Raw genomic sequence first — 23,460 nt, forward strand, 5'->3', positions numbered from 1 at the left:
AGACCAGGCATGGGCAAATGAACTATATCTGTTTTTTAAAGATTCAGTCGTCCTCCCAGCTGCCATACTTCACACCTCAGCTTCACACAGACCACTCCTCCCACTGTCACTGAGGGCTCTCAATCACCCACCCCTTCTGTCTCACTTTGAACTAGGCAAGGAGAGAGTTAAGGATGTCTAAGGCCAGGAAGGCCACAGGCCCAGACAATATTTGCTCCAAGCTTCTCAGTGAGTGTGCAGACCAGCTCACTGAGGTAGTCCTGTACATGTTTAACCGGAGCAACTCCCTCCACTGTCACCTGCAGAAATTCTCAGACAATAACGCCATTGTTGGCTGTGTATCTGGTGGGAAAGAGAAGGAATACAGGGGGGTTATTACTGACTTTATGAACCATCTACTTCTGAACACCAGCAAAACAAAGGAGTTGGTGATTGACTCTCGGCGGAAACCTCCCCCACCCATGCAGATGAGCATTCAGGGCTCCGTCGTTGACATTGTGGACACCTTTAAATACCTGGGTGTTCACCTCAACAGTAAACTGGACTGAACTAATAACAAAGATGCCCTGTACAGAAAGGGTAAAGATCTTTTTGTGCTTGTTTCTGTGTCCTCTGCTGCTGTAAACACAGGAATTTCCCAGTGTGGGATTAATAAAAGTTTTTCTCATCTTACCTTAAAATGAGAGGGATTTTTAACATCTGACAACAGATTATGTTCTTTCTTCATCTCACCTGAGCAGCTAACTCTCCCTCAGGCAACATATCAGTGAGCACTTTCATTTATTTATTTTTTCACCATGGAACCATTGTCTGATCCTCAACCCTTCAAGGACCTGATGGTTAAGAGTTGATGTTAGGGTTGACGTTAAAATTAACTTCACTACAGTGCAGTATTATGTCCTCACCAAGAGAAAGTACAGACTGTGTGTGTGTACATGTCTCCTGCTAAGATGCAGTCTGTTATCTGGTCACGCACTCTCTGTCCACTCTCTTTCTCAGTTTTACTCTTTACTTTATTTTCTCTGTCCTCTCTTGTCTCTTTCCGTCTCTCTTTTCCTCCTATCTTTTTTCTGTGCCTCCGTCCCAGTCAGGCTACTCATCTTCCTTCTTTCATGCAGAAGGAAACCACCATGTCCTATTCCTCTTCTTTCTCCTCATCTATCCTTTATTTTATATTTGGCCGTGGCTTCCTCCTCTTCAAAATAACCATCTGTCTCTCTGACACACACACACACACACACACACACACACACACACACACACACACACACACACACACACACACACACACACAAGTCTAATTATTCGTCTTATTCATGCACTCCTTTAAGAGATCCCTCCATAAGATGCTCCTACTACATTCAGGTGATGGAGAAAGAATTAAAAAGTTTATCTGAAAACAATATAAGGTTAACAACTTCTGTATTTGGCACATTACTTGGATATGATGCAGAGCTGTTCATTTTTACTACAATATTCTCAGTTTTCATTACTGTCCTTTTATTGGAACTCAACGTGGAATCACAAAGAGGACATTTACATTAAAAAGACTTCAACATCCTCTTGATATGAATAAGTCAGTCTTTGAGCCTCGGAGCTTTAGATACACATTTAAATATAATTTTGCACAGAACAACACCCATTTCAGCAATAAATTTTTTTTTAAATTTGTGAACCTGTCTTTTAGTGCATGTTACTGCCTTTAAACACAACACAGTCTTTAGTTTTTCTTGATTCTTGACTTGGATGCTCTTTTGTGAGCAGGCTCTTTATATGATCCAATCTACATTAAGACAATAACACTGCATTTGGCTACATTTTTTATGATTGGTGATGTTTTCTATTTATTTCTTATCTGCTTAATTTCACGATGAAGAAGCTAGTTAATAGAGGCATCATCAGGAAAAATAATAGACTCTGCTGACTCATTTAATGTGAATTAGACTAGAAATGCTTTGTAACAAACTATTTTTATTAAATTTGTTTGCAGCTAAACAACGCGCACACAGACACACACACACACACACAGACACACACACACACACACATGCATATACTTGCCAGGCTGGTTCCCTCTCTGCGTCCACCTTTGTTACCCCAGCAGGAGGGGATCCACCCCAGTCATAGCCTGGCTCAGTGTTTCTGGGCACGGCAAGGCCAAAGAGCCCCTGCCTGCTTCTGGAGCTCCCACTGTGAGATGCTCAGTATTAGCTTTAAGCAGAAGATAAATAACAGACATAAACAGAGACATAGGGACACAGACATATGAGAAGAGAGATGGAGACGTTACCAGGGGCCTGCTGGCAAAAAACACATCAAAAGAACAAAAGAGGGACAAATAAGCAAACGAGGAGTCAACTGCATCTGATTTCTTCTGAAAACTGAAACTGCTAAGAGAGACTTGTGACATAAGAAAATAAACAGCAGAACTGGTTTGAGTGATCAACACAAAGAAAGACCAGAGAGAGAGAGACAAGATGAGGAGTGATGTCTCGTCTGTCTGACTCCAACATCACATCGTCACGGTAACGAGACAAACCCCAAGGCACCGACTTCAAATGTATATTTTAACATTTTTCATCAACCAGACCTAAGAGCATCAGTACATATTTATGTATATATGGATACAGGAGGAAAATCCCAGTTCAAGCACAGAATCTATTTCAAGTACACACACACGTCAACCACACCCATTATAATTTGGCTCTTTGAAGTTCCAACCTCGGGAGAGTCCCCGCTTTACACTGTACATCCTTACTGTTCTTCTGGATACAAGACATTTCATTTCTTTTATTTAACTTAACTTGTTTTTGCTTTTACTCAATAGAGTTTTACAGTTTTCCTACTTTTAATAAAATCACATGAAAAGCCTGACACAACACTAAATGTGTTCTACTAGTTTGTTGTCGTAGTAGTAGTTAGTCTCACCTCCTTTACAAGACACAGAAGAAACAGAAGAACAGATATGGAAGATAACAGATGTGATGATGTTTAATGTTCCCAGCCACCCCTGTAGTCACATTTAGCCACTTGTTAGAAACCATCTTTTTAAGAAACAGACGCTGTAATAAATCTGCAGTGGAGCATTCACTGATGAATTTCATGTAGAATAAAAAAACCCTTTACTTGGTGTTACCATGGACCTTGCATTATTTTCTCCTCTTTGTCAAATACTTAAAAGCTAAAGTTAGCTGCTGTTTGGAGAAATCGTGCATTTTAAAACTTTAGGGGGACCTGCATGTTATGTTTTATCTTTAGAAATCAGAACATTTACCTACAAATACCAGCATTATCATTAAAAACAACCTTTGAAAGAACCAAATATACATTTTCCAAACACATGCAACAATTTTACAAATGTTTAATTAAATGTGTGTGTTAAGGCTGTCCTCTAGTCTTTTGTCTGGGCTGTGTGTGTGTGTGTGTTCTTCCAGTAAACGTGGCTGTGGAGGCTGACATGGCATTTCCAGGAAGTGCTGACACTTCATTATGGGCTGTCTATGGTGCTGTGTGAGTTGGTCTCACTTGACATGGACTTGACCGTATATCTGTCTGTATGAAAACAGAGAGACACAGAGGTGAGGGTGCAGGTAGATGAGTTTTATCACTCGTCATGGCGTTTTTCTTACATCTGTAATCAGATGAGAGGTGTGTGTTTGCTCTTGTGCTGTTTTGTAGAGACTATTGATTGACTTTCACACACACTCCTCGCTGAATCCTCAGTGACGCTTCTGTACAGAGACACATTTGTAAAACCTGGTACATTTCACGTGATGTGATTCTTCCAAAGGTGTTTTGAAGACTGCTGCTGAGCAGAAGTGATAAAGATATGAGAGAAATAAATATGAAGTCAGTGATACTGCACTTTGAAGTTGCACTAATCAATATTTTTATAGCAGCAAAGGATCAAATGACTGTGTGATCAAAGTGAAAAACACAGATTATCACGTCCATTTTGTCTGTTTCAGTCTGCTACAGTGCAGCATTTGGATTATAGAGTACATAACTTGTGCAGCTGACTACAACTCTGATGCTAAATAATCTCTCTGCTCTCTTTATGTTATTGGCAAATCCTTCTGTAAAATATTCATGTAGCAGTTGCTCTTTGTAGCCGATTATCACTTTTGCCTGTTAAAATATTAAAGTGATTACAACTCTCTCACTAATTAATGTGAATGACTACCTTGATAATGGTTCAAAATAAAACTGAACCTGTTATTAGTTTGTGTGTCTCCCAGCTCCACTGAATGCTGATGTTGGTGTCTGCTGGACATGGAAACTGTTACAAACCTTTTTTGATAATATGTCAGATGTTGTGTTTACAGCTCGTTATGTTTCCCCTAAAATGGCCAATGATCAATAAATGCAGTTTTAAACACAGGTTCAGGTTGAGCTACTAGAGTTAAATAAGAAATTGGATCAGATCTGCAGATGCGATTAACAATGATGTGGAGGAGTGATGGAGGAGAGGGGTGAAGGAGAGGATGAGAATAAAACGTGGTTGAGAGCAAACTGATATATATTGACTTTAGAAAGATGGAAGGAGAGAGGGATGGATGAGAAGAGGAGTGTGAGAAAACCGTCGGCTGGAGGAATGGATGTGTCGGCCATGACAGCTCAGACAATTTGACTTGTCGAGACACACTGTAATCATCCTGTGTATGTTATTCTAGGCATCAGATAAGGGCTCTGATTCTGCTGTTTTCTCATCAGTCAGACACACACAGTGTCACTCAGTCATAAATAAACTCACTGAATATAAAGGTGTGTGTTCTCTGCACACAGTCAACAAAGACGGATTGTGTTGCTCTCTCGGTTGCTGTTTTGGTTGTCAGGTTGCTTTTGATGTTTGCGGCTTTGCAAACATTAAAGTTTGCTCCAAACTTGCACCTTTTCTGTTTTAAAATTGAAATTTTGTGAGTTTGATCATTGTTTATTATTATTATTATTATTATTATTATTATTATTCCCCAAAGGGCCTCGCATGAAATCAGACTTACAGAACAGCCTGGTACTGGAGGAGAGATATTGAGGGGTGTACATTTAAACAAATGCAAATAATCAAATAAAAACATTGCTTGCGTGTGTTTTCTTGTCATTAATTACACAAGCTGATGCTTTACCCTTTTATATGTATGAAACTCACTTGACTCATCCTCTGGTGATCATTTTTAAAAGATCAATGAGTGTGTGACTGTGTGTGTGATGTAGCAGACGGTGTGTGGGTTTGTTTGATAACAGGACTCTGCTGAAACTGACAGCAGTGTCTGAAATGTGAGACCTCTGCTGTCTCCTCCTCACAGTTTGTGGATGTGTTTGTGTTTTAGATCAAAAAAGGGACAAAGGGACTTCCTTGTAAACAGTGTGTGTGTGTGTGTGTGTGTGTGTGTGTGTGTGTGTGTGTGTGGACCTTAAACACACGGCACCTTTTTACGCTTGTGTGACATAGTGTGTGTCTGTATTTTACGCTTCTTCGTGTGACTCACCTGTCACACTGTGATGTCACCGTCTGTGGGAGGTAGGTCTGGTCAAAAGGCCGACGGACGGAGCCTCGTGCTTTCAGACGCTCTTCTTTGCTTCAGCTCTCAGTAGTTCCAGCATTTCTCTCTCTCTTTCGTTGGTTCTTTTTGTTGTTTGTTTCTCTGTTGTGGATCCACTTGAAGCTTTAAACATGTTCGTCTGTGTCTGCTAAGGTAAGATCCACAAGCTGCTGTGTTTGGAGACATTAGCTTTTTTGAGTTACTTTACCTCTTACATTACTTTTGTATTCCACTGAACAGGTCATTTTATTTTGCAATTGTCTTTAAAATAAAGCATGTGTGCACTGTGATTCAGTGTGATTAAGTACTTGGGCTTTTACCGGAGTATTGAGTTCATATTATCTGCATCTGTCCTTCATCATTACCACCTTCATATTTTACTCTCTCTAGCTTTATGTGTTTGGTTTTACCCACAGCAGTCACTATTTTAAAACAACGCAGCAGATTTTTCACACTTTTTGGCCAAACATAAGGAGATTGTTATTCCATGGATGGCTGTAAGAGGATCGGGTTCCCAGTTCTTCTCGAAAGCCTTGAAGAAAACGTCTCCAATATGAGTTCAACAGCAAGACCAGAGAGGGCGAGTTAAATTACTGACTGTAGACTGGCGTGATTACAGAGGGGAGATGCGTTAGGAAAAAGCCTGTGTAGCTTGTTGTAGACTCTGTGTGACACAGAAAGTAGTAGTTTTAATTTGGTAACTCCACAGAGAGCAGTCGTCGTCTAGAGATTCTATACTTAAACTTTTTGCTGTAAAACTGTGTGTAATAATCAGTGCGTTGTGAAAAGTTCAGATCACTTTTCCATCACAGGTAAAACTGCTCTAGAATTAATCTGTGGGTAAACTGAGCCATTTAGAAAGTGTGTGTGTGTGTGTGTGTGTGTGTGTGTGTGTGTGTGTGTGTGTGTGCAACAACAAGCCAAAGAAAATGTCCCCCTGTGACTCAGCTGTGTGTGTGGATCATAGTTTGACAAGGAAGAAAGTCGCTCCTTTCCTTCTCACAGCATTTATATCTGAGTCACCACACACACACACACACACACACACACACACACACACACCGTGGTTTAGTGTAGTGTTTGTAGATCAAACAGACCACTCAGTGAACAAATGGAAACTCCTCTTTTCTGTCTGTACATTAAGTATCTGATAAAACATGAAATCGAATTTTGCTTTTGTTCTGAAAAAACAAACAAACAATAAAACAGCAACATTTAAATTTTCTGTTGGTGTTATTAATAAATGTTGTATTAATATTTATAATAAATGAATAATAAAAATGTTTAATAATATGTATTTAATAATTTAACACATTGTGCATGGATGGAATAAGTTCAATTGATATTCTAGACATTGAAATAACAGCTTTATACTGGAGGTCCTGTGTTAAAAATCTAAAGTTTATAGCATAATCTTAAATTGTTAATATGAAATGAAATAATTAATCATAATCATTATTATCCTATGTCTGAATACTCACTTGTGATTGGTTCATTTTTGTGTCATTTAACATGTCTCCTTTGTGATGGGTGTTTCACTTGTACAGGAGCGGCCGGCTGCAGCCAAGCTGAAGATGTCTGATAATGGGGAGGTCGAGGACAAGCCCCCTGCTCCTCCCATGAGAAACACCAGCACCATGATTGGCTCCTGCAACAAGGATCCAGCTCCCCTCAACCACGGGTCCAAACCCCTGCCGCCAAACCCAGAGGACAAGAAGAAGAAAGACCGCTCGATCCGATTCATCCTGACTGGAGGAGGCGATAAGAGTGAGTACAGAGACCACTGTGAGGGATTGTTTATTCTCTTTTCTACTGGAAAATATTTAATTTGGGAAGCAAGTGGTGGAAAGTAACTGAGCACATTTTATCAAAAACACTGTTCTGTCTTTGGCAGGAGTCACTGTGTGGACGATAAAATAATTTTCTGGTTATGAGGAGATTTTAAGTGAGTGTATCTGCTGTCAGTGCTGATGCAACGAGGTCAAACTCGTGTGTCTGCATCAGCAGAATAACACTGGAAACATGATTCCATTGTTTATGTAACTACTAGTGGAAACGCAGCATGTTTTATTTAATGTTTCTCCTTGACTGAAATAATCCTTGTGTTATATTTGATGTGGAGATAAAGGTCTGTGGTTAATCATACAATAATTAGTGCTCACAATAGAAAAGTAGCAGCTCATTGAGTATTATTTAGATGGTAATGAAAGAAACTTTTTCTTCCTTTACGACCTAAATGTACATATTTAAAATAGATTAACACATTACTCTTTTTTGCAGTAGATGATACAAAATTTTAATATGGGAAAAAAAAAAAATCATGAATTATAACATCTATTTAAGATCTATTTAAGTTCACCCCAACACTGAACATAAAGAAATTTCAGTTCTGTTTACTCAAGGGTTATAGTGACATAACTTTAGTTCTTAGTTGTCACACTAAACGTTTTTTTATTAAGGCTCCCAGTAACAGAATAACAGTTGTATTTGAGTCTGCAACTTGTCAGCATGCAGCCACTTAAATAAATGAAGTCTTGTGGGAGATGAGACATCGAGATACTGTATTATAAATGTTAGTGGACATTATGTGGGAGAGTGAGTTGCCACACTGGCACAAGACTCTGTTCTGATTACACCCCTGCACAGTTAGGATAGTTACCATATACATTTTGACAGGGCTCCTCACTACTCTTCTAAAGATGGAGATAGTTTCCTAAACGGAGAAAGTGCAAGAGTTGAATTCTGCTGCAGAGCGTCTGATAGCAGCTTTGACACAATGGCCAGATGGGTGTAAACTGCTCAAATACACAGATGCAGGCTGTGAAAAGTGAAATTAGACTCACTGAGGAGGTTTAAAATGTGTCGAGCTGCCTGATGATAATAAAACATGATATCTTGGAGGGTTTTTCTCAGCAGCTGATGGTAATTTGATAAAAAAAAAACCTGGGGATGTTTCAAGAATGAAATGCTGTGGAAACACTTCTCAAGCAGCTATTGTGTCGTACTGTAAATGCAGCAGACAAAGTAAAATAAAGAAAGATTTCTTTCCATCTCACTGTGAGGAACTGATTTCATGCCGCACAAGTCATTTTCCAGACAACAGCGGGTCACAGTAAAATGAGTTGGTGACGTTGCTGAAGTGCTGGAGGTGTGCAGCTCCCCATCTCACAGCTGGCTGCTCCTGACTGGTCCCTGTCTCTCTAACAGCTCGAAACCATTCACTAAAGATACACAGGGATAACCGTTCTGGACCATCTGCATCATTTATGATCAGAACCTATTTCCACATGTGTGCAGCATAAACTGAATCATGGTATTTTAGTTTTACTCTGGTACATACTTTTCCACTTTGCTGATCAACAACAGAACAAATCTAATCACCTCCAGACATCAGTGTTTATTTAGTTTTAACTGGTATTAGTGGCATCAGTACTTATTTGGTTGTGTTTGACTTTGAACATTCTTTTAATAATTAATAATTTTTTTTACTGTAGAACTTCACATTAAAAAGATTTTAGATCATGTATCAAGCAAAAAGTGCCAAGAAAGAATATTCTGACAGACAGGTCTCATTCTTTAAACGTTCAGTTTGACTTTGGTAACCAAAAATAAAGTATTCTATTCTAGCTTCAACATGCCTGTTAAACAAGAACTGAACTGAAGTAGCATTAGTTTGACATTTTGTGAAATGCACTTATTTGTCTCTTGCTGAGATTTAAATCTCAGCAAGATTTAAATCTCAGTCTGGAATTGAGACCACTGACCATTCAGTAAGTATTTGCTGCACATATTGAATCCTGGAGCTGCTGCTTGTAACGATGATGAGACAATAAAATATGAGCCAAGAAGTGCAGTTAGTGGAACAGATTCACGTTTGTTGGACGACAACGCAGCACAGAGGTTTGTTACGACACATCTCTGGAAACTTTTCCCAGCAGGAACATTTTCATCTTCGGTCTTGACAGTCTTGAGGAAACGCAGTGTTTCACCAGATGATGTCACACTGTGATTCAGAAAAAGTTAAACCACATGCAGCTTTTTTTCTGCATGGTGCAGCTCCCCTCCCTATTATTTCTTGCATGGCAGATCAGTGTGAATCCAGTCTGAAAGTAACAGAATCTTCCCACCAGCAGCTGCAAAGCTCAGTAGTTAACATGCTGGATCTTACGCATTTAATCCATACAGAACAGGAGAGGCTTTTGTTCTCAGCCTGCCTGTAAATAGTTGTTTGGTTTTGATGATGATGATGATGATGATGACATACTTTATTAATCCCCTTGCGATCAGGGTTTCAATGTCTTGTTCATGGACACCTCCACAAGTACCCAGGAGGAATCAGAACTGAACCACTAACCCTGAGAACCTTTGTAGGATTAAGACCTTACAGAATTATATGGAAAACCCAACAAATCCCACCGAGCAGCACGTGGCAACAGTAGAGAGGAAAAACTCTCTTTAACGGAAGAAAGCTCCATAAGAACCAGGCTGGGGTGGGCGGCCATCTGCCTCGACCGGAGAGAGGAAAGAACAAACAAATAGCAGAAAAGGGTACAGAGAGGAAGAAGAGCAGGTCATCGCCAGCACTCATATGTATTATGTTTGGTACATGGACTTTTATACCTTTACACAGCAGCAGACGAGCAGTTTCCCCCTGTCTTTAGTCTTCCTGCTAAGCTAACCTGACACCTGCTCACCTCTAAGGGCTGCTTGGTCAGAACTAAGCTAAGACATGCACCACATCATCTGTATTGTCTTAAATGAATGAAGAAAATTGTTGAATTTGTTGAAGCACTGCACTGGAAAATATCCCGCTTTCTATTATTGTCCTGAGCAGCAGCTGGTTCTGTATTGAGATGTTTTCTCTGTGACACGCTGCAGTAAGTTTCTGGTGGAACAAACACAGACAAGTTTTTGTTGACAGTTGCTGTCGCTGTACACTCCCAAACACACAACCACAGATAAGCCACGATGCCGGTCCTGCGTCATTGTTAGTCGTCCCAGGAGGCCGTGCAGTCTGTGATTCTCACTGGAGTTATGATTTCCCAGAGGACTGCCCTCGCATGGTTCCCAACATATGGTGTCTCCTTTGTCTTTGTCTCTATGATTTTTTCTTTTCTTACATTTCTGTCCATTTCTCTGTCTCTGTCTTGCTTTTGTCTTCTGATACAGTCTAATATCTGGTGTTTTCCTTGAGATTTTTTTTCCTTTTCACTATTTATTACTGAATTTAATCTTTTAACTTAAATCTCTTTAGGATTTTCTGTTACATTCAGTTTAATTATTGATTTGGTTCAGTTTGTATCTCGACTGCTCTTCTGAAGACTTTGAAAACCAAGTTAAGACTATAAATTATATTTTTATGCTATTTTTGACTCATCCTGAAATATAATAATTCTAATAATACAGTAATTATAGTATAATGTACCGTGTTGTGTTTCTAGAGACAATCTGAAATCATCCAGTTTTAATGTTTCTGTTTTTTCTTTTAGCCTATAAGAAGAAGGAGCGTCCAGAGATTTCTCTCCCGTCTGATTTTGAACACACCATCCATGTCGGCTTTGATGCTGTTACTGGCGAGTTTACTGTGAGTTTGTGTGTTTGTTTCCCCCCGTGTGTAGTAATACTCCTGAATTTACTGACAACAACTGCAGTGTGTATGTGGTGTGGATTTGTGCATCTAGTGTGTTTGGAACACTTTTTAATTGCTCACCATAGGGCCATGTTCATTGTTGCATGACTGTATGTATATTTTGTGTGTGTGTGTGTGTGTGTGTGTGTGTGTGTGTGTGTGTGTGTGTGTGTGTGTGTGTGTGTGTGTGTGTGTTTGATACATTCACTCAAATTAACCTTTTTAAACAATCACATTAGACAAAGGCTCCTTGTTCAGCTGACTCACTTGATCCGCCTGACCCAGCTCTTTTAGCTGGGAGTTAAACTGTGTGTGTGTGTGTGTGTGTGTGTCTTTTCTGTAATTTGGGGCATGGCTCCATCTATATGCAGAGAAACATTTGTCATGTTTACTCAAGTGAGGACAACCTAAAAAAGAACGTAACAACATTGGAGCCGGGTGCAGAGTCACTGTATGAACTGGCGGATGAGGTGAAGGTTTAACATGTAGGAAAGAAAAGACCTGAATAGAGTGGAGGGATGGAGCTATTGGAGATATGGAGCAGGAAGTGAAGCAGTCTGATGTATGATGGACTGATCCTGACAGATGAGTAGCAATGAGTAGCTTGAAAACAAGGCAATGTGACCCAGTTATGTGACCAAAGTACAAATATGACAAGCCTGCCTTTTAGGACTCTTTAGGAAGCCTGTGACTGTGTGGCTGTGTACTACAGAATATTCCGTGACAAGACAAAGTATGTGAACCCTTTCAAATTAATGTTTTTGCATTAATTGGTTGTAAAATACTGTGCACTGTAAACTGGATACTGGATCTCTTTGTTGAATTATTTGAAATTTACAGGGTGATGGAAATTAGTCTTAAACAGCTCAAAAATAGGTAAAACATTCCCAGTGCACACAATAACACAATAAAATGGTGTGTGTGTGTGTGTGTGTGTGTGTGTGTGGGTGTAGGGCATGCCGGAGCAGTGGGCCCGGCTCCTGCAGACGTCCAACATCACCAAGCTGGAGCAGAAGAAGAATCCTCAGGCCGTCCTCGATGTTTTAAAGTTCTACGACTCAAAAGAAACAAGCAACAGCCAGAAATACATGAGCTTCACAGGTACAGAGGGAGAGATTCACACGTTGCTCTTCCTTCTTATTGTTTTTTCTTTAATTTCTCAAATTGTGTTTCCACCTACAGATAAAAACATAGATGCCTACAGCTCCGTTACCACAACGGTAAGACTTCTCCACTATGATGACTGTGTCTATATCTCTTACACCATAATGCTGGTTTAGAAGAAGGAAAGTTTGATGTACCAGAACAATTATTCTGTTGATTAGCTATTTTAGGATGTGTTATTTTCATGTGCTGTTGAATGATTAAGTCTTTCTGGATATTTCTACTGGCATTAAACTAGAAGCTTTCTGTGCTTTTAAATATTTTCAGAGACCACCTGTAAACATATAAGCAAAAAGTACAATTTAAACATCCTAAAAGAGCTTTTTTTTACAGCTTTTCAAAAGACTAAGGCAATTTTGGGGATAAACAAAGTCAAGGGGAAAGGGAGAGGAGACTATCTTGAAGGGTAATGGTGCCTGGCTGTAGTCTGTCAGGGTAACAAGAAATGAAAGGTTTAGGAGAGGAAAGAGGGAAAGCTGCAGTGTGAGACGACGAGAAGGAGTGGAGGAGACGAGGTTTAATCTACCGCTTGACAAGACAGACCGGAGATCACGAGATGCAGTGTTAGTGGAGAGAGAGTAAGTGACAGGGTTAGATAAGAGGGAGATAGAAACGGAGAGGTGAGAGGGAAATAAATATGAAACACTGGAGGGTGTAAAAGCTGAGGGCTACAGGCATCTTGCAAGAGTTAAACAAACCGATTATCCTTAAGTAACACCTACATAAAAAGTAAAAGAGCACTGAGGGCATTCATCTGTTTTACCATTAAAATAACCAGGAGCCCTGTGCTGCAGTTTTAGGGGCGCTGATTGTGTTACTGAACAAATGCCATGAACGTGCAGCTACTCAGGAACAGGTACTTTTCATTAGTCTGAAATCAGTGATTTATGAAGTTGTTCAGGTAATTTTTGGTGAATGAAGAAACCGCACAGAAGGTATTTAAGACACAACCAGAAAGAAAATCCACTTATCACAAGCCAGGATACAGTCCTGCACATAAACTTAGCAGATATGTATGTTGTTCTGAAATACTTCTGGTTTATGTAATGATTAAACAAACAAGACGTAGCATGTTAAGTAGTAGTAGTGAAATTCAGAGCTGGTTGGTGGCATGTCACCTTTGGACAGAGCCAGGCTAGCTGTTTCCCCATGTTTCAGTCTTTATGTTAAGCTAAGCTAACAGGCTGCAGGCAGTTGCTGCATGTGTCTAACACTCTGCATATTCATTTATCTATAACTATTAACTACAGTATTAACTGCACAAAAAAGTAAAGAGTTCTGAAACTACAGTTTTGGCTGCGTCCTGATATTTCTGGCAAATTAAATAAGAGAATATTTGCAAAACACCCAAAATATACAGTTTTGTTCAAATCTTAACAACAACAACAAAGGTGAACTATCTGGCAGGAATTTAATTAATTAAATATTATTATTCAATGTACTAGTGTTAATGTTTACTACAGTATATTCACTGTACCTCTGGAGGATACAGGTATTCTCTATTTTGTTTGTTCCAGAGCCTGTTTTTTGATTGGATAATGTATTTCAACACTCACACACATCTTTCTACTCACTGGTTGTTTGTTTTTTTGCTGCTTTTGTCTGAAAGGTGCCTTTAAACCAAACTATCAAGGTGAAAATGCAGAGGAGAGAAGGAAGCGACTCCTGAGATGCTCTCCTCTTCCTCTCTCTCTCTGCATTGTGAATCAGCACCTTTTCCTCCTTTTACCACTTCCCCGTCTCTGCGGCTTGGCCACCAGCCGAGCATCACAGTATCACAGGGAGACAGGGAGGGACGGAGAGGAGGATCTGAGCCGAGTGGCATTAGAAGCCAGGCATGACCATAGCTTTCAGACATTAACTGTGATGATGAGAGGAAGACAAGAGAAAAGGGCGGAAAGACAGAGAGGGAAGCAACAAAGAAAAGAGGTTAAGTTCAGGGAAAAATAAGCAGAAAAAGAGCTGAAGACTGCAGGAGATACGATGACATGATGAGGCAGCAGAGCAAGTGACAGTGGTAGGATGAGTCTCAGATCACTGTTAGCTCATGTGATGATGATGTCACTGACACCTCTCTCCTCCTGTGACATCACACAGAGCACCAAGGCCGTGTCGGAGACTCCCGCCATAGCAACCGTATCAGAGGACGAGGACGAAGACGAGGCTGAGCCGCCACCGGTGATCGCCCCCCGACCAGAACACACCAAATCAGTAAGGACACACACGCGCTGCGGCTCCCACACACTTGATAGGAGGGTTCAGATCTGAAATTGAAATCAGACCTGAAGGGAAATCTCACTCAAAGGTGACACATCGCTATCGTGAGCGCAGATGGGCCATGTGTTTTAGCATAATTTTAAAGGAAAAACATTTATGTGATGTTGATACATGAATTTACAGATTTATAGAACTACAACCATAAAGACAAATGTACATTAGTATTAGTCAGCAGCGGCAAATAAGTATTTTCATTTTCTTTTTAATTATGTAACTCAAAAATATTATTATAATTATGTTACTTTCAGGCAGAGCCCTCTGTAATCCAACAGTTACACAAATAACATACACAATGACCTGGAAAGTTTTTTGACAACACTCAGCTCAGTGCTAAAGGTCACAGAGTCTTAACAGTACAACTTTAGGAAATCTGCAGCAGCGCTACCAGTGGTCACAGTCTGAATAACTAGAGTTCTTATTGATACTATTTGTTTGTGCTTTAGCATCTTTTTGAAGCAACTAACTCCTGTGAAATGCGAAAACAAATGTCCACCAGAGGGACAGGTAGGAAACATTTGGCAGATGCTTTTATCTAAAGCGACTTACAAGTGAGGTACAAGGCAAAATATCTCAACTTTAAAGTAAAGAGCTCAAGGAAGAACTGTTTATGAGGTGTAAGTGCAAGATTTATTTATTTTAGATTTAAGTCCAGAGAAAGGTTTGGACGAGTTCTGTTTTCAGCCGGTTTTTGGAAGTTGAGAATGATACAGCTGAGCGTGCAGAGGTGAGTAGCTTGTTCCGCCATCGTAGAACCACAGAGCTGAAAAGTTTAGCCTGGGATCTTTTGAGCTGAGGTGAGGGGACCACAAGACATTGTTCACTTGCAGAGCACAATGAGTGAGGGATTGTGGACCAGGATGAGAGAGTTCAGGTAGCGGTGCTGTTGAGTCGACCACTCTGTAGGTAAGGGTCAGGACTTTGAACCTGATGAAGCAGCTACAGGAAGCAAAGATCTGAACATTGGTGTAGCGTGTCCTTTCAAGTCTGTAACTGGTAAGATTTGAAAAACTTGCCTCATTTACCCACTGTTGTTCAGTGAACTTACTGGCACCATTTAGACAGACACTCAGCATTTTACTCATGTAAATCTCTGTTTTTATAAACAGGGCTACATGCAGGGCTGCAGAATGTATTAAGCTGCAGAGCTGATGCTGCCTCCTGATTTCAACGTTATCATGTCAAAGCTTAAAGGTTGTCAGTGATGCTCACTCCTCTACACACAGTGCAGTTCTCTACATCATCCCTGTCCTACTCTGCACTAAACGGTCCCAGATGAGTCATTTACTGATGTCCAGGTAGCCGTCGTTCATTAGACGTCTCCCACATCCATTTATCTTTAAATGGACGAGTCTCCTGCTTCACTTCAGCTCTCTAATACTGAGACCACAAAGACTTCTCTGTGTGTAGGTGGCTGTGAGCGAGAGTCACAGGGGAAAGATTTTTATTTAGAAACAGTTTTTTGAATAAGTTGCTTATTCTCTGCAAGGTCAGGTGATGTTGTTCAAGTTCACACTTCATAAGAGCTAGTTCAAAGTTCAGTTCACACAGATTAAAGTGAACTAGTTTAAACTGTTTAGAATATCTGATTTAACATCCTACAAAATGGGATTTACATTTAAAATGATATGTTGATAAGATTCTGTCACCTCATAAATAAATCAAGCTTAAGTGACAACTCAATATTTGGAGCCATTAGATCAAACTCACGGGGAGTTAACAGATCACAGATGGAGACTGAAGCTTTCAGAATGAGCAGAAAACCTCTAAAATCAGTCCTGAAACTCGCAGATAACCCACAAAGATCAGAAAAACTCAGAGCCTTTGAATGTCTCACCTGCTGATACCAAAAGAAAAAATACTTTTCTAGATCCACAGATTTAAAGATTGACCTGATCTTCTTTAAGTGTCTCAGTTGCAGGATTTACACAACTATAAATCAAATATAACACCCAGGTTACATGGCTCTTTTTATTATGGTTAAATAAAACTCAAAGACTACAGATCAGATTATTAATGCTGCTACTGCTGTGGACAGAAGTTATAATTATAATCATGTCTGCAGGAAATTATTGGATCAGTTAAATCAGCATATTATATCAGTATTTATATTCAAGTATTTAACAAAGACTGACATGTTCATCAGCTTTAAATCCTCACACTAAAAACAATTAAAGCTTTTTCTGGAGAAGATTTTATTACATTTTGAGATTTGTAGACTTTTATTTAACAAACAACTTCAGAACTTTTTTAGATCCTTTCTTAACCACATTTTTGCTCCACCGTCAGACAGGTTGGCGGTCGAGAGGCTGCTTCCATGGAGCTAATGTTGTTTCCACAGTTACAGACTCTGAGGCACCTGACACACACACACACACACACACACACACACACACACACACACACACACACACACACACACACACACACACACACACACACACTTGAGTTGTTTTTCATCCCAACTGTCTGAATGCAAAGTGGGATGCTCAGTTGCAGTGCTTAGTTTTACTTAGTCTGCACTTCACCATCAGTATTTTAATGATTTTCTCACCACCTGTTTATACAGTTAGTTCAAGCTGCAGCCAAATACGTTAGTTCTATATATTATGATGCAATATATACACTGTACTGAAACTACAGTGGTCTGCAAAAGTTTTAGACACTAAAAGTAAAATGAACATAATTTGTGTCTCACTGTTGCTGAGATTCTTCTTCTGTATTTGAGAGTTCCTTATTAACTGAAGAATCAACGAAAAACCTTCGAATTGATTGGTTGAATTCATTCTGCCATTGAGAAAAAACATTTTTCTTCCTTTATTCACTTTACTGTGCACTGAACATAGTTAAACAGGTAAACAAGGAGCGTCCTTGAAACCAAACAGTAACCATGCATGCAACATCTTTGTTGCATGTAATACTTAATGTCACACTTCCTGCTTTTCCAGTTGAATTTCTGCAGTGTTGCTTTAATATGATAAAAAAATATTAAATATCACAAAAGGCGCTCCCAGCTAATTTAGTAAACAAAGAGGAAAACACAGCAGCACATCCTCTAAATATTTTTAGAGTATTACCGGTATCTCTGTTGTATATGCAGAACACTGAATCTGGCTGGTGAGTTTTCACCTCATTTAAAACTGTTTTATTTATTCATTTAATATTTTCAGATATACACTCGTTCAGTGATTGAGCCCCTCGGTCCTCTGACCAAAGATGCTGCGACCTCTCCCATCTCCCCGCCGACCACATCTGCAGCCGCCCCCGTCACACCCGCCACCGCTGCAGAAGGAGCTCCCAGCAGCCCCCCCAGCGCAAGCCCAGCTCCTGGCCCCTCTCTGCCCCGTCCCCAGGACAAAACCCGGAAGAAGAAGATGTCGGACGAGGAGATTCTGGAGAAACTACGTGAGTACACTGAAACACACACAGCACACACAAAAGATGGATGTGAAAATGTTTACCTTGTTTTTTTCTTACTATACGTTATATAAATATAAAACTTGACATCTAATCAAGTTCATCTAATTTCCTGCTGAAACATCACAATATCCCTGTGCACCAAGCCGACCCATAATGGTTTTTCTCTGGTTTGCTGTGGAAAGACAGGACTGACTTGAGACTTTCTTCTCAATCTCATTGCTCCTGTGTGTATATGTCGCTGCGTTTTTGTTCTGTTTGTTTAGTTCTGGTGTAACTTTCCCTGCAAGGCAACGTGGCATCGAGCAGCAAGGCGCTGCAGTGGCCGGTCTGTATTCCTGGTGGATTACGACATGAACAATAACATAAACACCATATTTCTGCAGTTTACCTTGATCCTGGCACAACTTTCCAGAGTTTGGTGTTTAATACGTTTTTTCTTATTTGTAAAGTTACTTTCTGTCTGTAACCTAAGTGGGAACAACAGCGTCATCTTAGATTGGGATATTTGGTGCGCACATTGTTTTGGCCATGCAGTGATTCATGAAATTGGCTTAAACATACATACAGATTTCCATCAACACTAAAGAGCAATGAATTAAATTTTCTTCACCTTCCTGTTTAGCTTTCCTCCAGCTGAACAATGCTGTCATACTCCTGTTCTGAAATTATACAGTGTTGGAAAAAACAAAAAAAACACTTTTTACTAATAGAAGAAATATCTGTTCAGTAAAAAATCTAAATATAAACACAGAGGATATAAATTAAACATTTGTAGGTGCTTTGCTAATAGATTTTATCTACATTTACAAACAGGCCATTCTACAACATTATATAATAAAACATACTTTTGGTACTTATATTTGTTATATTTATTATGCTTAAAATATATATTTTATTTCATTAAATTTCCAACGCAGTTCCAATTTGTACTTGTAATGGGTTATTTCTACACTGTAGTAATGATACTTCTACTTAAGTAGAAGATCTGAGAAATTCTAAAATACTGTTTAAAAAATATATTTCTAAAATCACCACTGACCCGACTGGAGCTAAAATAAACTCAGATCCCTGTTCTGTGAGAGAAACCATGCGTGTGCAGATAGAGACATCGTGATGAAACAGCCTGTCAAAAGTAAGAGTGTAAATGAGGTTAAAATTAGCACATGGAGACTCTGTCCTCAGTGAACTACAGCAGGTAAAAACTGCAGCAGAAGATTTACTTTACAGAGCAGGGACACGAGATACCAGTGCTGATATTATGTGAGTAAACCTCTGTTAAAGGAGCTTAACTTGTTTTGAAGTTACAACAAAATTAAAAAGCATCACACAACACCCAAGCTTTTATATATTAAGAATCTGCATCTACGACTCAGCATCAAAGTGTTTCTTATAAAATGTGGTATTACAGTAGGATTATACTTGGATGCAGTACTTGATCCGATGTACCTTCACATTCAGAATTACTTTTTTCCTAATGTCAGATACAAATAATAATTTACAGATACATTATCTGTTTAAATACACACACAGTGGATCAGTGTGTGAATACATCACTTTTTTAGCTTTCAGTCAGTTTTTACTAACTCAAAGTGTTCATATGTTCCGGATTTTAAAAATGACAAGTGTTAATGTTCAGTCTCTCAGTCGTACAACAGGAAGATGTTTTTGTTTTCTCAGAAATGAACCGCAAATAAGTATTTCAACTGTTCTTAGTGGTTTGTTGCACAGACATCTGAAAACCAAATGTTTTATTGTTAAGTTCACCGCATGAGCCAGATGTGAATATTTACAATATTTTATTTTATTTTTGTTTTTATTCATAGATTGCTTTGGTTGGACAGTGCTCTTTTAAATCAGAATAAAATAATAGCTTTTATCAGAATGAAGTTGGATTGACTTGAATTACAGGCAGCAGGTGCATTAATAAAAACATAACACGCAGAGATATTCTCTGTTATTGTTTGTGTTCTATGTACCTGTATTTGATTTTAAACCCATTTTATAGACATAGCATATAAGTATTTATCAACTGAATTTAGTGACAAAGAAATATGCACATAAATAAATTATCTTCACACAAACCCCTTTTTGGGGCCCTGACCCCAGATTATGAGCCACTGCTCAGTGCACTGTAATTAACCTTTATATCTCTATAAAATCTCTTTAAGTAATCTTTTAATTCCCTGTAATCAGACTAGTTCTGTGTGTGTAGATTTAAAATCATACCTGAACCCTTCAGAATGAAAGCACATATTTAAAGGAACCTCTCCCCCTTCTAAACCGTGTTTTGTGTGTTTGTAACCATGAATAAAAACCTGTGTATTTTTTTAAACCATGCCCTCACGCCTGTCCAGATGTGCTCAGGTCTCCCTCAGCTGGTAAGACCAGGATACTGCCTGTCTGTCTGTCATCTATGATTGACAGACCCGATATCCACTGTACCCTCCCCCTCTGTCCAGTCCTTGCGTCTGATTGGTCGTTCTCTCTTTCCATTGTCCAATCTCCTGCGGTTACAGAGTGACTCCAACTTTTGTCGTCCAATCACTTTCCTCATGTGGATTAATGAGCTGCAGACAGAGCTGCTTTGTTTGTTTGTTTGTTTTCTTGGCTTCACTGTTCATTGACTTATGTCTTTTCTTTTTCCTTATTTTTGGCATTAAAATTAAATTTTTATTTTTGTTCTTTATAATAATAATTATTATAATTGATACTCTTTTAATTCCCTTGCGGAAAGTCTGTGTCTTCTTGTTATGTTTGTTTTTTGTTTTCTTTCTTGCTGTTGTCTGATTTCTTATTGTTTTGTCATTCTTTCATTTCTCACCTGTTTCTTCCTTCTTTTCAGTTTCTTTTTTTCTTATATATTGACTCAACTCTCCACCTTCTTCGTTCCTCTGTTCTTTCTCCCAGTCAGCATGCTGCACCCACCTGAGTGTGATCAACGTAGAGTAGATTTCAGATGGATAGAAACACACCTGACTCTTCTATCCATTGAGATTCAGTGGTACTATAACACAAACATAAAAAGCATTCTGCTGCGGGTTTCAGGGGTTTATTATTAACTTTTTCTTGCAGATGCTTATACATTGATTTTTGTTTGATACATTTTTGCTTCTTTCCCTCTCTTTCTTTAATTTAGGGACGATTGTGAGTGTCGGAGACCCCAAGAAGAAATATACTCGCTTTGAGAAGATTGGACAGGGGTAGGTCTGAAATCCACTGTGGCTAAGTCTCCTACAAGTTAGTTGAGTTTATTATATTTATTTATTTGTGATTCTGCAAATAAAATCTCAATTAATGAGAAATCCTGGACTTAATTTGAATCTGCCTAAATTATACTATATTTAGGCAGATATATATATATATATATATATATATAACAAACTACAAATGAAATCACTACAGACTTGTTGTAAAAACACAGCATCACGGTATGTTTAGGGCATGTTTTACAAAGAATGAGTATGTTACTTCTTTGATGAGTTTGCTGACAAAAAAATTATTTTTGTTTTATAAATCACTACTTCTGCTGTAAAGCTCAGTTTAAGTATTGCAGTATTTTTATTAAATATTGATGAGTTTATTATTAAGATTAAGGGATTAAACATTCAACAGAAAGTAGCGCAAAAATATGTTTTATTTTAATTAATTTATTTAAACCTTTGTTTGACAGTTATGTGAAATCATCGTATTTTATTTAAAAAGGCAAGTGATAGGAAGAGAGGTTTATCTCAGACAAAGTGTCATCAATTCCTTAAACCCAAAGGCCTTAAAAGGCAACTTGTTATTGAATACACCTGAACATGAAATATTCCTCTTACCACAATAAATAAAGAGGGTTTTCATCCAACAAACATATGAAGACCTGCTGCGCTGTAGTTTACTGAAGTTCTTTGCTTTGTGTTTTCAGGGCGTCTGGGACGGTGTACACAGCTATAGACATCGCTACAGGACAAGAAGTACGTCTACTTTCTTTCTTCATTTCTGTATTTCTACTCCTACCTACATCCCTTAGTTTAGTTAGCCACACCCCTGACTGAACACCAGATGAAATACTAACAGTGCAAAAAAGACATGTTGGTAAAACAGCGTGCAGATGTGCTGGCAGCTTTGTGAGGTCCTTCAGACATTCACCACACCTTTTCTTCAGAGCATAAAATTTTTTTCTCTAAAGCAGGTCATGTTGTATATATAAAGCTCCTGAGGCACCCAGAAGTACATAAGAATGTCTGTCAAGGACAATAAAGAAAATATTTTACTCAGATTTAAGATATAATGATGGACTGGATACAGAAACCATTAAATGGGACGTGTTTGGCAGATTTAAATGTTACCTCAAAAAACTGAATGTATAGTAAAGTTAATTTAAACCTAAAACATTATGTTCACATCCATGGACAGATGTGGTACAAAAAAATCAGTTTCCTCCAATAGATGTGTGTCATCATATTTTGGAATTTACTTAGTTCTTCTTTAACTTAACCATGACGGTAAAACAAGTTAAAGTTGTTTTCGCACTAATGCTCAGACTGAAGGGTTTAAATTTGGTGAGAAGTTCAGACTTGAAACGATACTAGATGCTGGTGGAAATGGACTGTAGGTTCATCCAGGGTGTCAGCCTTTAATCAGGTTAAATTAAGTGAGAAAGAGAAGGAAAGAGGCTGGAGGGAGGCTCCCAGTAAGTTCATTTGGTGTTTGCACAGTGAGAATTTTATGTCAGTAACAGGACTTATGTCTGTCTTCAGTCACTGTGACTTCCAGGTTAATTTTGAAGAGCTCAGCTCGTCTGTCAGACTAATCCTCCTCAGTTTCACGCTTTGAGGATTAGTTTGTGTGCTCACTTTTTAATGTCTGTCAGGCTGCACTGCCTATCACTCTTTTACTGCCTTTGGATTTATAGATTTCCCTCCTTCTTGTCCTCATTTTTACCCGTTTTCCCTTTTCTGTTCTTGTCCCATTTTATTCTGTCACAATGAACAGTTTCTTTTAATAAACCTGTTCACCTGTCTTCCATTTGTTGCACTCCTCCAGGTTTTGGAACCTGTCTATTCTCAGATTCTTCTTAATTCTGCATGATTTCCAGTATTTGAATGAATTCCAACCCTGTCTGGAGTATAAAGGCAGATATGTGTCTTTCCTCTTAGGTTGCCATCAAACAGATGAACCTGCAGCAGCAGCCGAAGAAAGAACTGATCATTAACGAGATTCTGGTGATGAGGGAAAACAAAAACCCAAACATAGTCAACTACCTGGACAGGTTAGACATCATCACACACAATTACTCCACAGTTATTCCGCCACTGTCTCGATTTATTTAGAGCCTGTTATTTAACTAATCCTAAAACCAAAAAATGAAACTAAACCACTTCTCTGTGTGGCTCCGATTCTAAAAAGGCAAAATGGCAAAACTTTTATTCAAAGCATCTTAAAGTCAGG

The 23,460-nt window shown here is 38.9% G+C and overlaps 1 protein-coding gene across 3 annotated transcripts in view; it reads left to right on the top strand.

The window, feature by feature from the left end:
• Positions 1-23,460, top strand: part of pak1 (p21 protein (Cdc42/Rac)-activated kinase 1) — a 53,424-nt gene that overhangs the window by 22,680 nt on the left and 7,284 nt on the right. For 2 of the 3 annotated variants that reach the window (XM_026339086.1, XM_026339101.1), the window contains 9 exons: positions 7,088-7,307; positions 11,030-11,124; positions 12,123-12,270; positions 12,352-12,389; positions 14,431-14,544; positions 17,778-18,012; positions 21,164-21,227; positions 21,935-21,983; positions 23,169-23,281. In XM_026339086.1, coding sequence (XP_026194871.1) covers positions 7,115-7,307; positions 11,030-11,124; positions 12,123-12,270; positions 12,352-12,389; positions 14,431-14,544; positions 17,778-18,012; positions 21,164-21,227; positions 21,935-21,983; positions 23,169-23,281 — 1,049 coding nt within the window. In that variant the 5' untranslated portion in view covers positions 7,088-7,114. Of the gene's footprint in view, positions 1-5,578; positions 5,694-7,087; positions 7,308-11,029; positions 11,125-12,122; positions 12,271-12,351; positions 12,390-14,430; positions 14,545-17,777; positions 18,013-21,163; positions 21,228-21,934; positions 21,984-23,168; positions 23,282-23,460 lie in introns of those variants that run through there. The other variant, XM_026339094.1, reaches the window with a different exon arrangement.

The sequence above is a fragment of the Anabas testudineus genome, chromosome 13, assembly GCF_900324465.2.
Source record: "Anabas testudineus chromosome 13, fAnaTes1.2, whole genome shotgun sequence".
NCBI lineage: Eukaryota > Metazoa > Chordata > Actinopteri > Anabantiformes > Anabantidae > Anabas > Anabas testudineus.